Source organism: Apis mellifera, linkage group LG4, assembly GCF_003254395.2.
Source record: "Apis mellifera strain DH4 linkage group LG4, Amel_HAv3.1, whole genome shotgun sequence".
In the NCBI taxonomy this organism is placed as follows: Eukaryota; Metazoa; Arthropoda; class Insecta; order Hymenoptera; family Apidae; genus Apis; species Apis mellifera.
In genome coordinates, this window is record NC_037641.1 from 11,393,762 (window position 1) to 11,411,089 (window position 17,328).

At 54.2% G+C, this 17,328-nt stretch overlaps 1 protein-coding gene across 4 annotated transcripts in view; it reads left to right on the forward strand.

The window, feature by feature from the left end:
• LOC411009 (dachshund homolog 2) overlaps positions 1 to 17,328 on the forward strand; it is a 134,682-nt gene that overhangs the window by 98,760 nt on the left and 18,594 nt on the right. For all 4 annotated transcript variants that reach the window (XM_006567227.3, XM_006567229.3, XM_006567228.3 and 1 more), the window contains one exon: positions 4,121 to 4,204. In XM_006567227.3, coding sequence (XP_006567290.1) covers positions 4,121 to 4,204 — 84 coding nt within the window. The remainder of the gene's footprint in view (positions 1 to 4,120; positions 4,205 to 17,328) is intronic.

A 17,328-nucleotide genomic window follows, 5' to 3' on the forward strand; every position in this document is an offset into this window, starting at 1 on the left:
ACGATCAACCGTGACGTAGTAGCCCGCCGAGTTCCATCTGCCTTCGGTATCCTCCTTCGATCGTCTACTTTCCTTATCTCGAGAGAGAGAGAGAGAGAGAGAGAGAGAGAAAGTTGCAAAGTTGTAGCAAAATAGTAGGGGAGGGGGAGCTGTTAAGAGCGTGTCTCGATTGTTGTTGGCGCGCGAAAAGGATTAGTTAAGAAGAGAACGAAGAAGGAAGAAGGTTGGGTCGAAGGCTGGAATCGATAATAATACAGGCTCGCAACACGGTCGTTCGTATTGTGTACTATAAAATGACGACGCCTCGGACTGTTTGATACCGTAATTATAGCAACGGAAAGGGAGGGAATTGGCTTGGAATGGGAAAGCATCGAGAGGAAGACACATGCACCAATATTTGCCATGACTCGAAGATAAGTCATTTCGATCGATGGCCGCGCGCACACACACACACGCACACGTACACGAGCGCGCGTACACTCGTAAACTCTGCGACATTCGTAAACTCCGTGGCCGTAATTACACGTCAAACTCTTCGCCTTCGCCGAACAGGCCCCGTCCCTTCTTTATATTTACCAAACCGGTAACGCGAAAAGGAGAAAAAGAAAAAAAAAAATAATCCGCGATCGCGGCTTTTCGGCGAGGAAACCCGACGCCCGCCGCTCGTTTGTTTTAGTCGTGCGCTCCGACGTTAGCTCTCCTATCCTAATCCTATTTTCGTTGGATCCGTTAATGGTTAATGGGAAGCAAAGTGGTCAGCGACCGGAACAAGGCCTAAGTCCGTCTTAAATCCTGTAGGAGGGAAACCCTTGTAGACCGTAGCCGAGGATCGAGTAATCCGTGCAGGATAACTATTGCCCCCGTCGTCGTCTTTACGCTCGAGCAAAGTCTCGCGTCTTGCCGCATTATCCGCGCGGCAAGCCTCGTCTCCATCGATCGTCCGGGGAATCCCTGGTCCCCCGACGCGAACGGACGTCTTCGCCTTCCTCCCCCGCGCCGACCTCTCCCGAGGAACACCCGCCCCCTCCCCCTCCCCTCGGACAATTAAAGCTCAGCCGCGGAGAAGGGCATGCCCGCGGGAGAGGACAAACTTGCGATCGTTACGCGTTTATAATATGCAAGGGTGGAAACAATAATATCGTCGTGTCTCGGGATACTTCTCCTCCACCCCCTCCGCCCGAGGAAACCAACCCTCGCGAATAACGCGTGCCGTGGGATTAATCGGGATTCGGGGGTCAGGAAATTTATGAAATTCGCACGCAGGAAACGAAGGAAAGGCCGAGATTCCTCGTCCTCGCGGAAAGGAAGACGCTTGGCTCGAGCGAAGGAAAGCGCGAACGTGGTGGCGGGGGAGGGTTGCAAATTGCCGAAATAATCCGTCGGTTAATTCCTAACGTCGGTTTATTATTACCGCGCCGGTGATCCTTCGAAATTAAATTCACCGATCCTTTTTTTCTCTCACTTTTCATCGACGGAAGAAGAAGGAAAAGAGGGGGGTTGGTTTCGCGAGGAGATCGCGTAGGAGAGTAGTAGGTATGCGTGTATGGATGGACGCGTGTCGGAGGGGGGCGTAACACGAAAGCTACATTATACTATTCAAACGATTGCAGGGCACGGCGCAGCGGGTAAGTTGACATTGTTGTTTCTGAGGGTGGCCTCGGGCCCTGGCGAATATCTTAGCGCCGCGCAGAAGCTATACCACGCGTACACGTCGTCGTACAAGCCCTGCGGGGATGTGAACGCTACACCGCCACCACCACCACCACCACCCGTCTTCCCGCCAACTATATACTAATCAATAACCATGAATCGCTCCGGTAACAGTGGCATGCACGTTCCGTTGCACTGTTATTGTTGCCGGGCCCAGAGTGCTCCAGCTACCGTGAATATTATTATCGCCGATGAATCCTTCTTGGCCCGGGACCACCCGGATTATCCTTCCAAACGCCCGGCCTATTTTCCCCAACTATTTCGCAATTTTCAACCAGGGGATATCGAAACTCGAAACGAAGTGCGATTCTTTGGATCGAGGAAAGGAAGACGAGAGTTTTTTTACTCGCTCGCTTACTTACGAAGTTCGTCGCGGCCAACGTTAATCCCTGAAATTTTAATGGCTCCGAGCTCGCGGTCGAATTTCAATAAGCTCGCAGCAGCAACCTCTCCTTCCCTCTCCCTCTCTTTCTCTCTCTCTCTCTCTCTTTCTCTTCGCCGCCTTCTCGAGGAATTGATTTTCGCCACTTCCGACTTTATCCCGTTTCCCTCGAAAATATGTAAAGGTTGTATTTAAAAGGGAGCCGTCGACGTCGATGAAAGCGTAAACAGGAGGGAGAGGGGGGAGGGGAGGAGAAGACAAGGAAGGAGACAAGAGGGTATGTAATGGTTAAACCCAGATCGATTCGAATCGGCGCCCCGGGGATGAGCGAGGCAGGGTTGACGCGAGCGTCGACGACGATCTCTAATAAAGTTCAATTATCCCCCCGGAAAACGTTAGGTACCGGAGGCGGGGAGGGGGGAGGGAAAGGTAGACGAGCCGTGTAGAAAGCGAGCGGGGCCGGGATGGATACCCCTAGACGTCGAGGCCGTCGAGAGAAAGAGAAACCGGGAGAGATGATAATCTAAACGATCGCAAAGTGGGCTGCAGAAACGCGCCGAAATTGGCAATAACAGGGCGGGGAAGGGGCAGGAAAGGGTGGCGGAGGAAGGTGGAGAGGGAGGGAGGGAGGGAGCAGCCGCGTAACGTGTACACGGCACCGGCGCGAACTTCCTATTCTGGTTAGCATTCAAATTGAATCTTCGTGGCGGCCGGTCGTGAAGAGTTACCGCCGTTAATGGACCTCGCAAACGCTCTCAAATTGCCGGCAGACTGCTGAGACGCGCCACCCTACCCCTAATCTACCGGCTCCGTTCTCCCGCGCGGCTCATCGCCTCTCCTCCCCCATCCCCTCGCCCTACCCATTTCCAAATTCGAAATTTCGAATTCGAGACGACTCGAAAGAGAAGATTCTCTTCGTAATGAGACGATTCGTCCTCGAAGAGGAGGAGAAGGAGAAGGAACAGGGGATGGAGAAGGGGGAAAGGAACGGAGAGATATTAAATTTGGAACGGACGCGGTATTTCGATATGGATACGTTCGAAGGGTGGAAGGTTGAAACGTTGGAATTAGCTTTCTCTCTCTTCTCCCCTCTCTCCCCGGTTTAGGGATTAGGTCGTTTCGTCCAAGTGGTTGGGGAAGCAGGTTTTTATCGGTTTCGAGAAATCGCGAGAAAAAGAAGAAGATCCTTGCGAAATGTCCGCAAATTGGTAGCGATCTAACGAGCGGATTGTCGGTCGATGAGCCGCGAGACGCGTTACGAGGCGCGCGGCTCATTGGTTACGGAAATGTAATTCGAGGAGCAGGGAGAGGGTGGCTTCGGTTTCTTCGTTCTCCCTGTCCCCCGCTTTCTTTTCTTCCGTTAAACCGAATTAGCCCGCTTGATTTAGAGAGGCTGGGAACGTTTTTTACCGACTTCTCCCCCTTTTCATCGATACTCCCCCACTCCCAAGGGAAGCGTGGTCGGTGAACGTCGATAATCGAGCCGTGTACAATCGGCCACGCTTCTTCCCGCGGCTTTTCTTTTCCTTAAACCGAAAATCCGAAATCAGAGGGAGGAAGACGAAAGTCGGAATAGGGAATTTCGAACGAGAGGAGAGTTCTCTCTCTCTCTCTCTCTCTGTCTCTCTCTCTCCATCATCTCTCCATCGTCCTCGCCGAGATTCGAAATGGCTAATTTAGCGTGGCGAGTCCCAAGGGTGAGAGAAGGGGGTTGTTGTAGCCGAGAAGACGGAGAAAGGGGCGAGCGTCTTGGAGACAAGAACACAACGGAGGATTTCTCTCATCCTCGTGGTGCGTTTCCACGTAATTCTATTAGAGCTAACTATCCGGTCCGGTCCTCGTCCGTTGGATTTAATCACGGACCCGCCAGACCGTGCAATATTCTTCTCCTATGCCATCTTCCTTCAAAGGAGGACGAGGAGACAATTAGAGGAGGGTGAGAGAGAGAGAAAGTTCTCCTCCTAACTAAAATCCTTGCGCTTTAGAGACACGCCACGTTAAGATTCCTTTTTATCTTTCTGATTACAGCCGAGTTGAAGATGGACGTTCTCCGAGAGAGGGAGGTTAAGGACAGTCTCGAGCGACAGCTTCAGGACGAGCAGAAGGTTCGAGGTGAGTGATAATGCTCGATATTATCGATATATATAAAAATTCGCGCGAAATTCCGCAACGTTCACGGATGCCTGTCCCAAACCGACCAGACGGACGCGCGTTTACGACGAATCTAGACGTGTTGCCATACGCTCGCCGTCGTATCCTCATCCGCGAGGAGGAGAGAGAGGTTTCCAGAGAGAGGGCGTAACAGCGTCGAGCCATTTAACTCCGCGATAAATCAAAGCGGTCGCGAAGAGACACGCGGCTATAAAGTCTCTCACCGTATCCTATTATTCCAGCCTCGAAGGACCCTCTAGCCTACGGAGTCTCTCTCTCTCCCTCTCTCTTCTCTCTCTCTCTCTTTCGTCGAGGATTCGTCCCGGCTGTTTCGCGACTTTAATGGAGTACCAAGGGTAGAAACGCAGGGGTAGAGGAAGGAAGGAAGGAAGGAAACGTGGAAGGAGCATGGCAAAGGCCGTGATCGCTCGACCAAGTTTGTATCGAATGTCAGTCCGTAATAGAATAGTCGTCTCGCGTTTACGGGCTCCGCTTCTCTTTGACCACCTCCTACTATCACCACCACCACCACTACTACTACTATTATTCGATCCTGCCTCGATCGACACCCACACCCCTTTGTCCGCCCGTCTTCTCTCTCTCTCTCTCTCTCTCTCCCTCGTTTTTTCACCTCGCGCCGAAAACAAAAAAGGAGAGAAAAAGAGAGGGGAAAAAAGAAAGGAACGAACACGCAGAAGCGGCTTCTCCTCCCTCCTCCCCCTCCATTGTGACGCGGCTCCGGGAGGATCGAGAATCGAGATCTCGGCCGAGAGATTTCGAGGCTCCCGTTACCACTCCCCCCGCACAAACGGGGAACGAGGAAGAGGGAACCAACGACGCGCGGAACCACGCGCGAGAGCGTCCTTTTTTTTCTTTCTTTCTTTTTCATTCTTTTTTTTTTTTTCACTCTTTTGGACCACGTACGTCCGGTTCGCGTACGAATCATCGATTCGGCGGTCGTGGACGAAAGGAGCGGGCTGGGAAGAGGGGGAGGGCGAGGTGGACGGAAAACGGCAGAAGGGTGGCGGGCAAATTCAATATCGCGGATTTTCCTGGCAAAAGATGTCGGCGTCCCGGCTGACGCGAGCACAATGCGAGACGCGATAAATATGTAAAAGTCGAGAAGACCGACAGGAATATCCGCGTGCTTCGGGGCGGACGTGCGCGCGCGATCCTCGCTATATTGCGATCCGTATCAAAAAAAAAAAAAAAAAAAAAAAAAAGAAAAAAGGAAAAAAGAAAAAAAAACTCCCTATCCGACGCGCGCGTTCTCGCCGCGTCGATCCGTCCACTGGCTCGATCGAGCCGATATATATATATATGTATATATTTTTTTGTTTTCTTCCTATTTCCCTCTTCCACCCTCCCACCTCTCCCCTTTCGTTTCTTTCGCCACGTCGATGATTCTCCCTTCGGCAACGCGGGCGAATGAAACGCGTGGACAAAGTCGTGGCCGCGTTCGTTTCGGTCGATTCGCAGGAAAAACGAGTTGCAGGGGGCCCGGCCCTCGCGGTAACACGAGCCTGTGACAACACCAGTCCATTAGTCAACCAGCTCAGTGTCAATACATGAATATGACAGCCGGTCTCACGGAATAGCCCATCTATCCCTCGGCGCCACCCCCGACGCCACCCATAATGTCAAGCGAGTTCTATGATATCGCAAATATAGGAAATAGTCCACCAATCCCCTCCCCACCCCTCCCCGACTATAGAAACCTTTATCTTTCCGAGGCGAAACTTTTCCTTCCACGTCCCCTTGCCCTCCCCCCCCCCTCCCCCTCGCGCGTTTATACGAGGATGATCGATGCCGCGCGGCGACCGACCGATTCCATCCACCCCGTGTATTTCCCTCGTATTTTTCGACGATTCTTAGAGGCGGCGGCCAACGTAAGACGATACTTAATTTGCGCGAGGCCTCCCGCGGTTCCGGCCGGATGGATGATCGATCATCCGGGGATATTGACTCAAACCGCTCGCCTAAGACAATCCTCTTTCCCTCCCATCCGGCTAATGACCAAAGCGCGAATGAAACGAGCCAGCCTTTTTCTTTCTCTTCGAGGAACTGGGCGCGACAGAGAGAGAAAGAGAGGAAACGAAGGAAACGGATCGACCCGATGTCTTTATCAATTTTTACGGCTGCGTCCTCGCTGGCGAGGCAATTTGTGCAATAAGGGGAGTCGAAGGGCGGAGGGAGGGCGCGGCGTTATTAGCCCGTTTAAAGCCGCTCCTCTCCCCCTCCCTGCCCGGTTGGCATTTCGGTAAAGGTCGAAATCTTGGACCCCCCGCGGGCCGAGCAGCTCGCTATTATCCTGGCAGGGGTTGGGAGTCGGTGCCTCCTTCCGAAGGGATTTGTAATGGGTACACGCGTCGAACAACGAACACGACCTTTGCGATTCCTCCAACGAGAATCCATCCTCGACGATTTTTCCGCTCGCTCGATATGCTGCTCCATTCGAGGAGCGAGTTAACTCTTTATTTGGAAAAGACCGAGAGAGAGAGAGAGAGAGAGGAAGGGAGAGAGGGAGAGAAAGTTTGTTTGCCCACGCCACGGGTGTGCGCGAGAGGAAAACGAGGTGCGTTTTTTTCCCCCCCTCTCGCGGAAGAAACGCGGAGAAACGTTTCCCACGTTGTCTCCGTAATTTACGGGAACCGGATTTCGTTAATCGCACGGTTTTTCGAGACGGAAGAAGAGGCGAGGGGAGATCGAAGGAGCGCGATCGAAGCGGAGCAAAGATACCGCAGGGCCAGCTGATCGGTGGTGGAGGGAGGCTGGGATAACAAATATAAGCAGAGAGAGAGGAGGGAGGGAGAGAGAGAGAGAGAGAGAGAGCGGAACGAGAGCGACGTGGCTCTGGATTGGATCCGCGGGCGGAAATTCTGGCCGATGTCGTCTCGCGTCAACCGAGCTGGCGGCGCAAAAAGGCCTGGCCGCGCGTATAAACGTTGGCGCAAAGCCGCGGCGGAGATCGGCTTGGGAGCCGACAGCTGCCTTTGCCTCAGCTTCACGGGAATTTGCGGCCTCCCCGTAATTACCCGATCCTTTTGTCGCAGCTTCGAAACTCGCCGCCACCCACCCTCTCTCGTGGCCTGGCCTCCGCCACTCGTCGGTTTCGCGTCCGTCTAACCTTGGAGCCGCGCTTTCCCCTTTTCTCCGCGATGGATTCTGTTGGAGAAAAAACGCGAAGCGAAGGGGAGGAGAGGGGCGATCGAGAGGGCGACGAGCGCGCGCGGAAACGGAATAATCGGCCTCTCTCTCTCTTTTTCTGTCTCTCTCCCTCGCTCGTTGCTCGTTTCGTCGGTAACGAAGCGCGATGGTGGCGACAAACGGAATTGAAACTGTACAATCAACCAACCTACCTACCGAGATTTATACACGCGACGCTCCTTCCTCGCCCTCCCTCGAATTAGCCGGCCCGTAATGCCAGGATCGGGTGTCGGTGTAATTGGGACCCAAGGGAGTTTGCCGCGTTTCAACCCCCCTCCCTCTCCTCTCACTCTCTCTTCCCCCGTTTCGAGCAGCGCTCGTCACGCTATCGGGCCGGGAGGAGTCTTAGCGCGAGGATTACATCCACTACCGTTGCTCGAACCGTTGGATTTTTAAACCAGACGAAACTAAACAGAGGGCAGTCCGTGGTTTGTAAATGTCAAGGTTCGCGTTGAAATATACAGAGAGGCCTGAATCGAAAAAGCTGGACGGTGGAATGATAACCGTTCATTAGGCACACGTTCACGGTTGACGATCCCCTCAAAGATTATTGACGCAATGCTCAAGCCGATACAATACACGCTCGCGCGTCCTATAATTACTCGTATTAGATTCATCCCTCGTCACGGATCGATAATCCGTGACTAACATATCCATCGGAGGTATCTGTCCGCGGCCGCAAAGAAACACACGGAGCTTCGAAGAGGCGATTCTCAAAAGAGCTTGCGATCTACGACTACGGCTACGACTACGGCTAAGACTACGAAGAGAACAACGACGACGACAATAACAACAACAACATCAACAACAACAATAACGAGAACGGGTATGGACATCGGATGACGTCGATGCTCCCGTGCGTAACGATAGCTGATTTGCTTTGAAGTGAACGTTTACACACACCGATACCAGGCGGAACCCTCCCTCCTGTATTGTAACTGCTCTCGAGGCAACCGGTGGAAGGAGAGGGAGCAAGGGGGGAGGGGTGATGCGTGCAACAACGTCGTCCTCCCTCGTCTCCGTTCCAGCGTAGGGCACGCAGTCCTTATGCTCCTCTAGACGACGCCACTGCGTGGAAACGTGTCGATTACCACCCTACAACACTTGGCTTCGCTCGAATCCTTTGCGAGGCGACCATTCTGATTCACCGATCCCGGAAACTCGTCGCCGCGCGTTTCGCCCAAGTCACGGCAAAACGAAACCAGCGTTCTAGAAACAAGATGGAAGAATGGATCTCGCTTATTATGTCCGGAAATATTCTTAACGGTTAGGTCGGGACGGTGATAGAAACTTAACGTCGTGTTAAACTTCTCCAAAGTTTATGCGTATGGGTATACGGTCGGAGGAGTAAACGGACGACACGCGTAGTTATAAGATTTACGTCACGTCAAAGAACACGCGCGTGGCACGGTTAGTTTAAACAGTTAAGAGGAGAAGGAGGAGGAGAAGGGAAAAAGAGTAAGATAGTTTATACGAACGCTCGAATTTGGTGGTTTTTGCTCGAGCTAAAGTAAGTGAGTGAGTAAGTAGGTGGTGTTCTTCGGTCGATGATTCACGAAGGAAGATGGGCGAGAAGACGAGGACTGGTGGAGAAGAGGCTTTAAGGGGCAATAATGGGTCGCGAATTGGTTGGGAAGCGAGGACAGGAACGGAAGCGAATCTAATGCGGTGTGACAAAGAATGGAGGGGGGATGGGACGAGAGAGGGCGACGGGGTTTCACCTCGATCGGGTGCGCGCGATCGTGGGCAAAGGGTTCGATCGGCGGCTCACTCCCCTTTGTGGCAGTTTAGCGTTTCATGTCGTATTCCGACTCATTAGAAATTGAGGAATACAAAAGAGGCGCAAAAGGGATACGGCTTTGAGATAAAAAGAACGTCCAGAGTACACTGTCCCGCGCCATCCACCCCCACCTTGGTGGCGGGGGCAACGACAAAGGTGTCGACCGCCGACCGCCCCTTTCGGCCCCGGTCCCATTCCCTTCTCGCGTCCATGGCTTCGATTTTTCCGCGAATTTTTTGCCCGCCTCCGCTTTGTCCTCCGGAGAGCAGAGGCGTCCCTTCGTCCCCGAGCTTCGCCTCCAGAGAGTATATATATATATATATATACACACGTGTGTGCACACGTGTATAGGTATCGTGAACCGAAAGAAGAGGAGAGGAGGAAAGAGAGCGGTTTTAAAGGGGGAGGGAAGGGTTTAAAAATCTTGGGAAAGAGCGTAGGACGCGCGATAAAACTGAAGGTTCGACCCGATGGATCGGTCGACGCGTCGTTGGAAGCCGATATACCGTGTGGGCTCGGTATATACCCCCAGAAGGTTAGCTATATATCGGCGAAGAGTCGATGCTGGTGGCTACAAGGGGGTAGGTGCCGCGGTCACTTTGTGAACTAACCTGGCTTTGCCCGCTGTTTAATTAAGTCTCGCCGAGACTACTCGTCCTCGCCTCTCTCTCTCTCTCTCTCTCGCTTCATCCCCCCGTCCGTTTCTCTGGCTCTCCCCCAACGCTCGATTTCGCTCTCTCGGTGCGGTGGTGGCCCTTCGATCATCGAGGGGGTCGGTTTATATCTCTCTCTCTCTCTCTCTTTAGCTTTTGCGCGCCATCCACGCCGGCCCGTGTCGCGAATATGACACTCTCTCTTTCTCTCTCATCCCTCTCCTCGCTCTTTCTCTCTCGGACAGCGAGAAAAAATTAAATCACGCAGCCAGTGCTAGGAGACGCGAGCGAAAAGGGTAACCGAAGCTGTCGAGGGTCATACTTTCGACCCTTTCGAGAGCAAAGCCCCCTCCTCCTCTCTTCTTCGAATCGGTCCAAGTTTCCTTTCCACGAAATGTTTTCGATCGACTCGAAGGGAGGGGAGAAAAGCGTTTGGATTCTCCTCTTCGAAAAGCGAGGAGCCACGAAGGGAGGAATCGTTGGTGGATAGATTCGAAGTCGAGCGGCCGCCGCTCTCCGCCGATCTTCCTTTCCTCCGCGGTGGTATTTTTTTTTTTTTTTCCCCCTCGCTGGTTGCTTCCACCCCACGGAGCCCCGAGGGCACGCGTATGAATTCGCTCGCGCGTAACAGTGAGCTTCGTAACCGTAATATAATTGTTAATGCGCTGGTGGGCCCCGGCCAACGGCGTTTAACGCGCTCCAACGTCCTACGCGCCCCGACGACCCACGTCGGATTTCAACCCCTTACGTAAAAATAGAACGTTTCACCTTACCTCCCGACGCCCGAGGTTTTCTTCCCAGCCGGGGAGGAGAGGGGGAACTCGAGATCGATCCCCTCCAAAAGATTACTTTTCGAAAACTTTCGCCGAAACGAACGAATAAGCGAGGATCGATCGATCCAAGGTTAACGATTGAGGGGGTGAGGAAGCGGAAATCGGGGATAAAAAAGAAAGTTGGAGGACAATAGCGGGAGGATCGAGCGTGGCACGGACACGAGCTCGAAAGAAAAGTTAGCATCGATGAGAGCGGTCTAGCCAGGGGGTTGAATTTCTCGGTTACCTGGCCAACCGTGCAATATTCTCTGGCTGGAATATTCCGCGAGACGAGACAAGAGAGAGAGAGAGAGAGAGAGAGAGGGAGAAAGGAAAGAAATAAAACGCGACAGCTTATTTACGCGGCCGTGCAGGCGTGAGCCATTCCTCCGGGAAATAGATGGTGGTGGTAGTGGTGGTTCTGCTCCTCCGTCTAGTTACATCCTGCTGTCAGGCCGAGGCGTAAGCACGTCTTTCCACGATTTATCGCCGAAGAAATTCGCGCAATTATGATAAACGTTGCTCGCTCGCGCTCGCGTAATCGCGCGCGTAGGGAAGGGAAAGTGAATTTTCAGAAGAGGGAAGAAGAAAAGAAAGAGAGAGAGAGAGAGGGAGAGAGGATTTTAGAACCGTGCGAAATTTCGCATCTGTTGAATATCCCGAAGACATGGTTTCGTTGGTAATCGCGGCCAATGAAAGGCGCGAAACAGAAGCGACAACGCGATACGTACGATATTTCGAGCGATGTAACTATCGTTCCAAGCGTACGCGAAATATAGCTCGAGGAACGGAAGAAAGGAAAATACGTAGTAACGCGGTGTATACGATCTAATCGCGTTCAACACCGAAACGCTCGTCGTGTTGGTTGGCCCCGTCACCCGGCCCCGTGATAAATAAAGACCGTAAGAAATACCATTAGGGAAGCTGGAAGCGAGCTTCCATCGAGGAGAGCGCGCGTGTACACCGAGTTTGTGTACACCGTAGAGTCGGCCGGGCACGAAGAGAGAGAGAGAGAGAGGGAGCGAGGGAGAGAGAGGGACGACGACGCGAGAAATTTCGTTGCTGCGGAATTTAGATGAAATTGCGCGAATTACTTGAACGCCCGACGCGCGCGTGTGTATGCATACGTGGCCGGCTTCCTCTCCTCTTTCTCTGCCTCTTCCTCCTCCTCCTCCCGTATCCGCGCGAGCGCAACCTCGATTCGTATCTGGTGCGCGCGTGGCGAGGTGAGACGGTTGCGAAAATTCTGCGCGTACCGGGGGCATAGTGTTCGCGAGAAGGCCGTCGTGGAACGCGCGCAGCTCTTTGTTCCTCCTCGCGAGCCACCGGTCCTTTGCGATAAACCACGAGCGTCGCACGCTCGATCGATTCTTGGCGGCCACCGAATCCAGCCACGGGGGAGAGCGCCCCTGCTCCTTCTCTCCTACTCCTCGCCTTTCCACCGATTTCCAATTGTTTCGTTTCCATAATTCGGTATAAGAATCTCCATCTCGTTTCGAAGAGCCTCGAAATTTCGATATTCACCAACGGGAACGAAACCTGGAATTACCGCGAAATTAAAGCAGGGCGCGAAAGGTGTGAATAAATGAACGTCCACCCGGTAATCGGTAACCCGTTATTACGTGGGCCGGTGTCGCTCCGACACCCGAGCAACCATTGTCCCCCTCCAACGATTCACCATGGACGAAACGAACGGATCTCGAATTCTCCTCCAGGAAAATTAAGAAGGATCCTTTCTTCTTAATCTCTTCTCCTTTCCTTTCCTTTCCTTTCGAAAGGAATCGAAAGCAGGCGAATTCGATTATTTCTCGCGGCGCTCGCGAAACAATACAGATACGACCCTCGAGTAATACGAGTTTCCTCGTAAAGTAGCATTCCCGTGTAAGTCCTTCTGTCGGTCGGCCGACTACCATCCACGGCTTTCTATTATGCATGCGTCCCTTATTGGCAGTAAACGCGCTCACCCTCCTTTTCGGGGGCGCAGGAGGAGGAGGAGGAGGAGGAGAGAGAGGTTAGGCGGGCCCCACCCCGAACACGATACCGTTCCGCTCCGCCGTACGGAATTACGGCCGTAAGCATATTTCTAATTATAACGTCGCGAGAGGAAAGGCCTCACGGACAGACGGAGAATCTCATAAATTATGGAGGAACGAGCCGATTTCGCGGGACGGAGAGAAATGGAGGGGGAGAGAGGGAGGGAGAGAGAGAGAGAGAGCTCGTGGCTCCCGGCAAGACACGCGTTTCCTCCTCGTGGATTGCAAAAGTTCCCGCGCGTAGCTTGCGTGTGCCGGCGGAAAGATGGGAAAGCGGCGGGGCGGGGGGAAGAGCCGTGGGGTCGAAAGGCGGGCGGAGGGGGACGCCGGCGTTTACGTTTTGATTCGTCGTAACGGGGATTAAACGGGAGGCGCAAATACGTTCATCATCGACCGCGCGAAGCGTCCGGCGTTTACGCGGTTACACGCATACCGCTTGTGTTCACGCGGCCGTGCATTATATGGAGTGCTCGCGATCGCCACTCTCCCGAGCCCATTCGCCGCCACCAATTTGGCATCGAGAATGGTCCATAGTCATTAATGGGTCGTACGCGTTAACGATTATGTTTCGGCTGTAATCATTGGACCGATTGTCCCGATCGCCGCGCTAATAAAGCGTGATGGCCCGCCCGGCCTACCCGCTCATCCGGACCGTCGATGACGATGACGATCACGTCCGCGATCGCGCACCGACCCCGTAATTGCGCCATAGAGCCGCGGCCCTTTTACAACTTTTAACGAGTCATCGAGTCATCTCGCCACCGTTTATGTCGCGGTACCCGATCGTTCGTTTAAAGGGAAATACGACGTCCCCGTCCGTTCCGCTCCGCTCCGCTCGGTGAATCGCGAGTGGAACGCGGATGGATCGCGAGCGAATGAAAGGGGAAGGAATCGACGACGATTCGCCGAAAGGGGGGGGAGGGGGACGTAATATCCCGGTCCGGAATTTGATCCAAGATCCGAGGGATGGGATACGCGTTGCGGTGTCGATCCGCCGATTAGCGGACGAACCTTCGGCGAACCGTTTCCTCGGGGGGAAGGGGGGCCGAGGAAGGGTTGAAAGGGGGAGTTTAAGACGTTGGCGGTTTCGAAGGGGGCCGTGAAGGTCCTTGGCCGCGTAATTACGTTAACCGCAACCGCCAAACGCCGGTACGAACGGTGGCAAGGGCTCGGGAAACGGTATAATCCGCAACGAACCCACCTATCCACCCACCTTACGGGATCCACCCTCGTTGGAACGACGACCAGCTTCCTTCCGGCCGGTGGATACGAGCGTTACCTACTCGACGACGACGAGTGGATGTGGTTCGACCTCGAGATCTCGGGGCTCTCGCGTTCGACGAGAGCCTCGAGTTGGCGAAGGAAGCGCGGGGAAAACGGGGAGAGAAAGAGAGAGAGAGAGAGAGAGAGAGGGAGGGAGAGTTGGAAGCCTCGCCGGAAACACATCCACGCGCTCGATGAATTAGTAATACCGGAGGTCTTAGAGCCGAAGGGACTTGTAAGCTGTAATTGCATTAATCGCGGTGATATTTTGGGCTCAGGTGTCTTCGCGCCCGCTACTGCTCGTTAATAGCCGCCATTATCGTTCTAGCCGTTCGTCGTGGACGAACTACCGTCTCGAAACTCGAATCGTCTCTCCCTCTCTCGCCCCCTCTCTCAAGATGGCAAGGGAAATATAGGTTTATCGGTTCGAGGACAGACGATGCTTCGATGCTTTCTTTCCTTTCCACGAGAGAGAGAGAGAGAGAGAAAGAGGAACGTCGATTAACCTCGGGTTGGACGCGAAGGTGACGATCGTAACGGAAACGATCGCGAACGATCTCGTTAACGAGGACGCGTGGCGAATACGCGTAACGAGACGGACGAGCGAAAGGGATATAATAACAGCGAGGGCGTGAAAGAACGAAGGAGAGCGTTGAGCGGAGAGGACGGCGTTGCGGGGATGGGCCAGGACGAAACATTAATCTCTCGCGGTGGCAATATCGGGCCGATGATATTCGAGGCACGAGTATTATAGAGGAGCCGATGTCATTAGTCGGGCCGCGTGTGCGTGTGTGCGGCCAGGGTGGGTAGCGTGGAGCGGCGCTAAGCGGAGGACACCCTTGCACCCTGTCTAGCGTGTGCGCGCCGCCCCTCCCCCTCGCCCACTCTCCTCTTTGCCGCTGTCTCTGGCTCGACGCGCGCGGCTCTGCGCCGCGCGGCCCTCTGTGTCCGACGGTAGTATCGATATGCAGGACCGTGATAATCGATTGCCGCATTCCTCGAGATGGAGCGACGCTGCGCGCTTTGAATACGCCAGAGGGCCCTGATCGTGCACCATGCATACGAACGCTCTCCCTCTCTCTCTCTTCCCCGTATTCTGCCTGTTCCCTCTCTTTGTTCCCCCTCTCGCGATAGCACGCACTTATGGATATGCATGTACGTACGGATGGAGGCGCATCGCCACGCATACGCCGCCGGATTCACGCGCACACTCAAGACCCGCCGGGGTCTTGCGGATATTGCTTTCTCGCCGAATTCGTTACCGTTCCCCGATTATCGTTACGATCCTCGAAAAGGGGGAGAAAAGAACGAGAGGGGAGGGTTAATCCGAGGCGAAACTCCTTCGACTCCTTCAGGATGGGTGGAGAGTGGTACGGGAAGAAGGAGTTGGCCCCTGAACGTTGGACGCTCGCTCGCTCGCTCGCGCCATCTACCCTTCCCGTCACCCCTGGCGGGGCTCGGTTATTGTTCACGTTAATTGATGCGTTATGTTTGATGCCGTTGTGATAGCCATTGTACGCGGGGTGTCCACTGATAACTGAGTTACCGACTGCGGCGGCCAGAGTGCACTCAAACCTAATTATCTCGGCCCAACTGCGACTGCCGCATTGCGTTCCCGGTGAAATCGCGCGCGCCACATGGCTCGCTGATCGTTCGTTCGTTCGTTCGTTCCCTCCGAAATAACCGCCGCCTTCTATTTCCCCCGTTCTCGCTTTCCATCATACGCGGAAATACGCGCAATCTACGCTTATACCTCGCTCGACGAGGGGAAGGCAGGGGAAGGCGTCGGAAGAAGGCAATGGTCCGCGAACCAACGAACGAGCGAGCGAGCGAGCGAGCGACAGAGCAAAGGGAGCGGACGACTCTTCTCTACCGGAAGTTGAACTACAAAGAGTACAAAAGAGGAAAGGTTGACGCGAAAGGATGGAAATAAGAGTGGAGGCGTGGGGTGTGGAAAGGGAAAGAGGACGGAGGCGTTCGCCCGGAACAAAGAACAAAGGGTGGCCAGCTCTTTCGTTGGCGGTGGCCCGCGGCGCGATTAGGCCGGCCTTCCAATTAACCGGTCGAAGGTGCTCTCGGGTGCGACCCCGTCGTAAACTCGGCTTGTTTACGCGCCGATTGCGAGACGTGGCGGTGCGCGGCGAACGGAAGCTCGCCACGATAAATTCCAAAAATCAATTCGGGCGGAGATGGTTTTTCGGCGGGCGGGGAGCAGCCACCGGCGGCGCGGCCGGAGACAAGCCGAGGGGGCCCCGTTCCTCTCTTTTTTTCTTCCCCCCCATCGCGGCGGCCCCTTTCTCTCAGAACCGAAGAATTCCCATCCGACGCTGTTCTTTATCGTCCGGCCAATATTTACGATCGACACCGGGAGTCGCGGATCCTCCGCAATAATTCGATCGTCGCGCGGCGCCCGCGACTGCCACCGCGCGCCATCCCGCCTCGAAATTACAAGCCGTGCCTCCCCCCTTTCCCCATTATAAACGTCGTATTTGAAAAAACGTATTTGAAAATTCCTCAAATTTTATAGCTACGGTAAATCGAACGATACGATCCACCTTCGTTATAATAACCTTCGATTCCTTGCCTCGTCGGGTACGGAGGGATACTCGCGCGCTCTCTTGACCGAGGGTCGGCCATGGACCACCTTTCGCCCGGCTATTTCCGCGACTATCGCCTCCTCCTCCTCCTACCTTCGCCTTCGTCTCCTTCGGGTTTCCGTCCCGCGGCTTCGACCCCCTCCCGCCGTATACACACATATCGCAGAAAATTACATTTTGTCGGTTGTAAAGGGAGCGTCGTAAAAATCGTAACGCCGGCGACGCTCACCACGCTCGCTCGCTTCGAAATTGCACCTCCCCCCATCAACAACATTGCCCCAACGCTTGATAGACCCTTTGCGAAACGTCATTCCGCGCAACGCTTTTACGCCGCACGGCCTTTCAGTCGCGATCGAGGAGAGAGGATCCTTCGCCGTTCTTCTCCTTCGTTCTCCCGAAAAAACGTTTCGAATCGTAAAGAGAGACGTCGTGCTTACGGGAGGAGAGATTTCCCTGAGAGGGAATCGGGAGGAGGTGACCATACGCGCGAGCGCGTCTGTGTCCCCGACACCGCAAAGCCCTGTAATTAAACTCGAGCGTCTTAGACGCGAAACGTACTTAGCGAGCTTATTCTCTCTCTCTCCCTTCTCGTCTGAGAAACCCTCTTCCGGGTCTCTTGCGCCGCCCGGGATTCTCGCAGCTTTGTGAACCAAGAGGGATTCTCTTCTGGACGGTCCAGCTAGGTGGAACGAGACTCTCTCTCTTCCTCTCAAGGGCGTTGATGGGTTTTGCAATCCCCC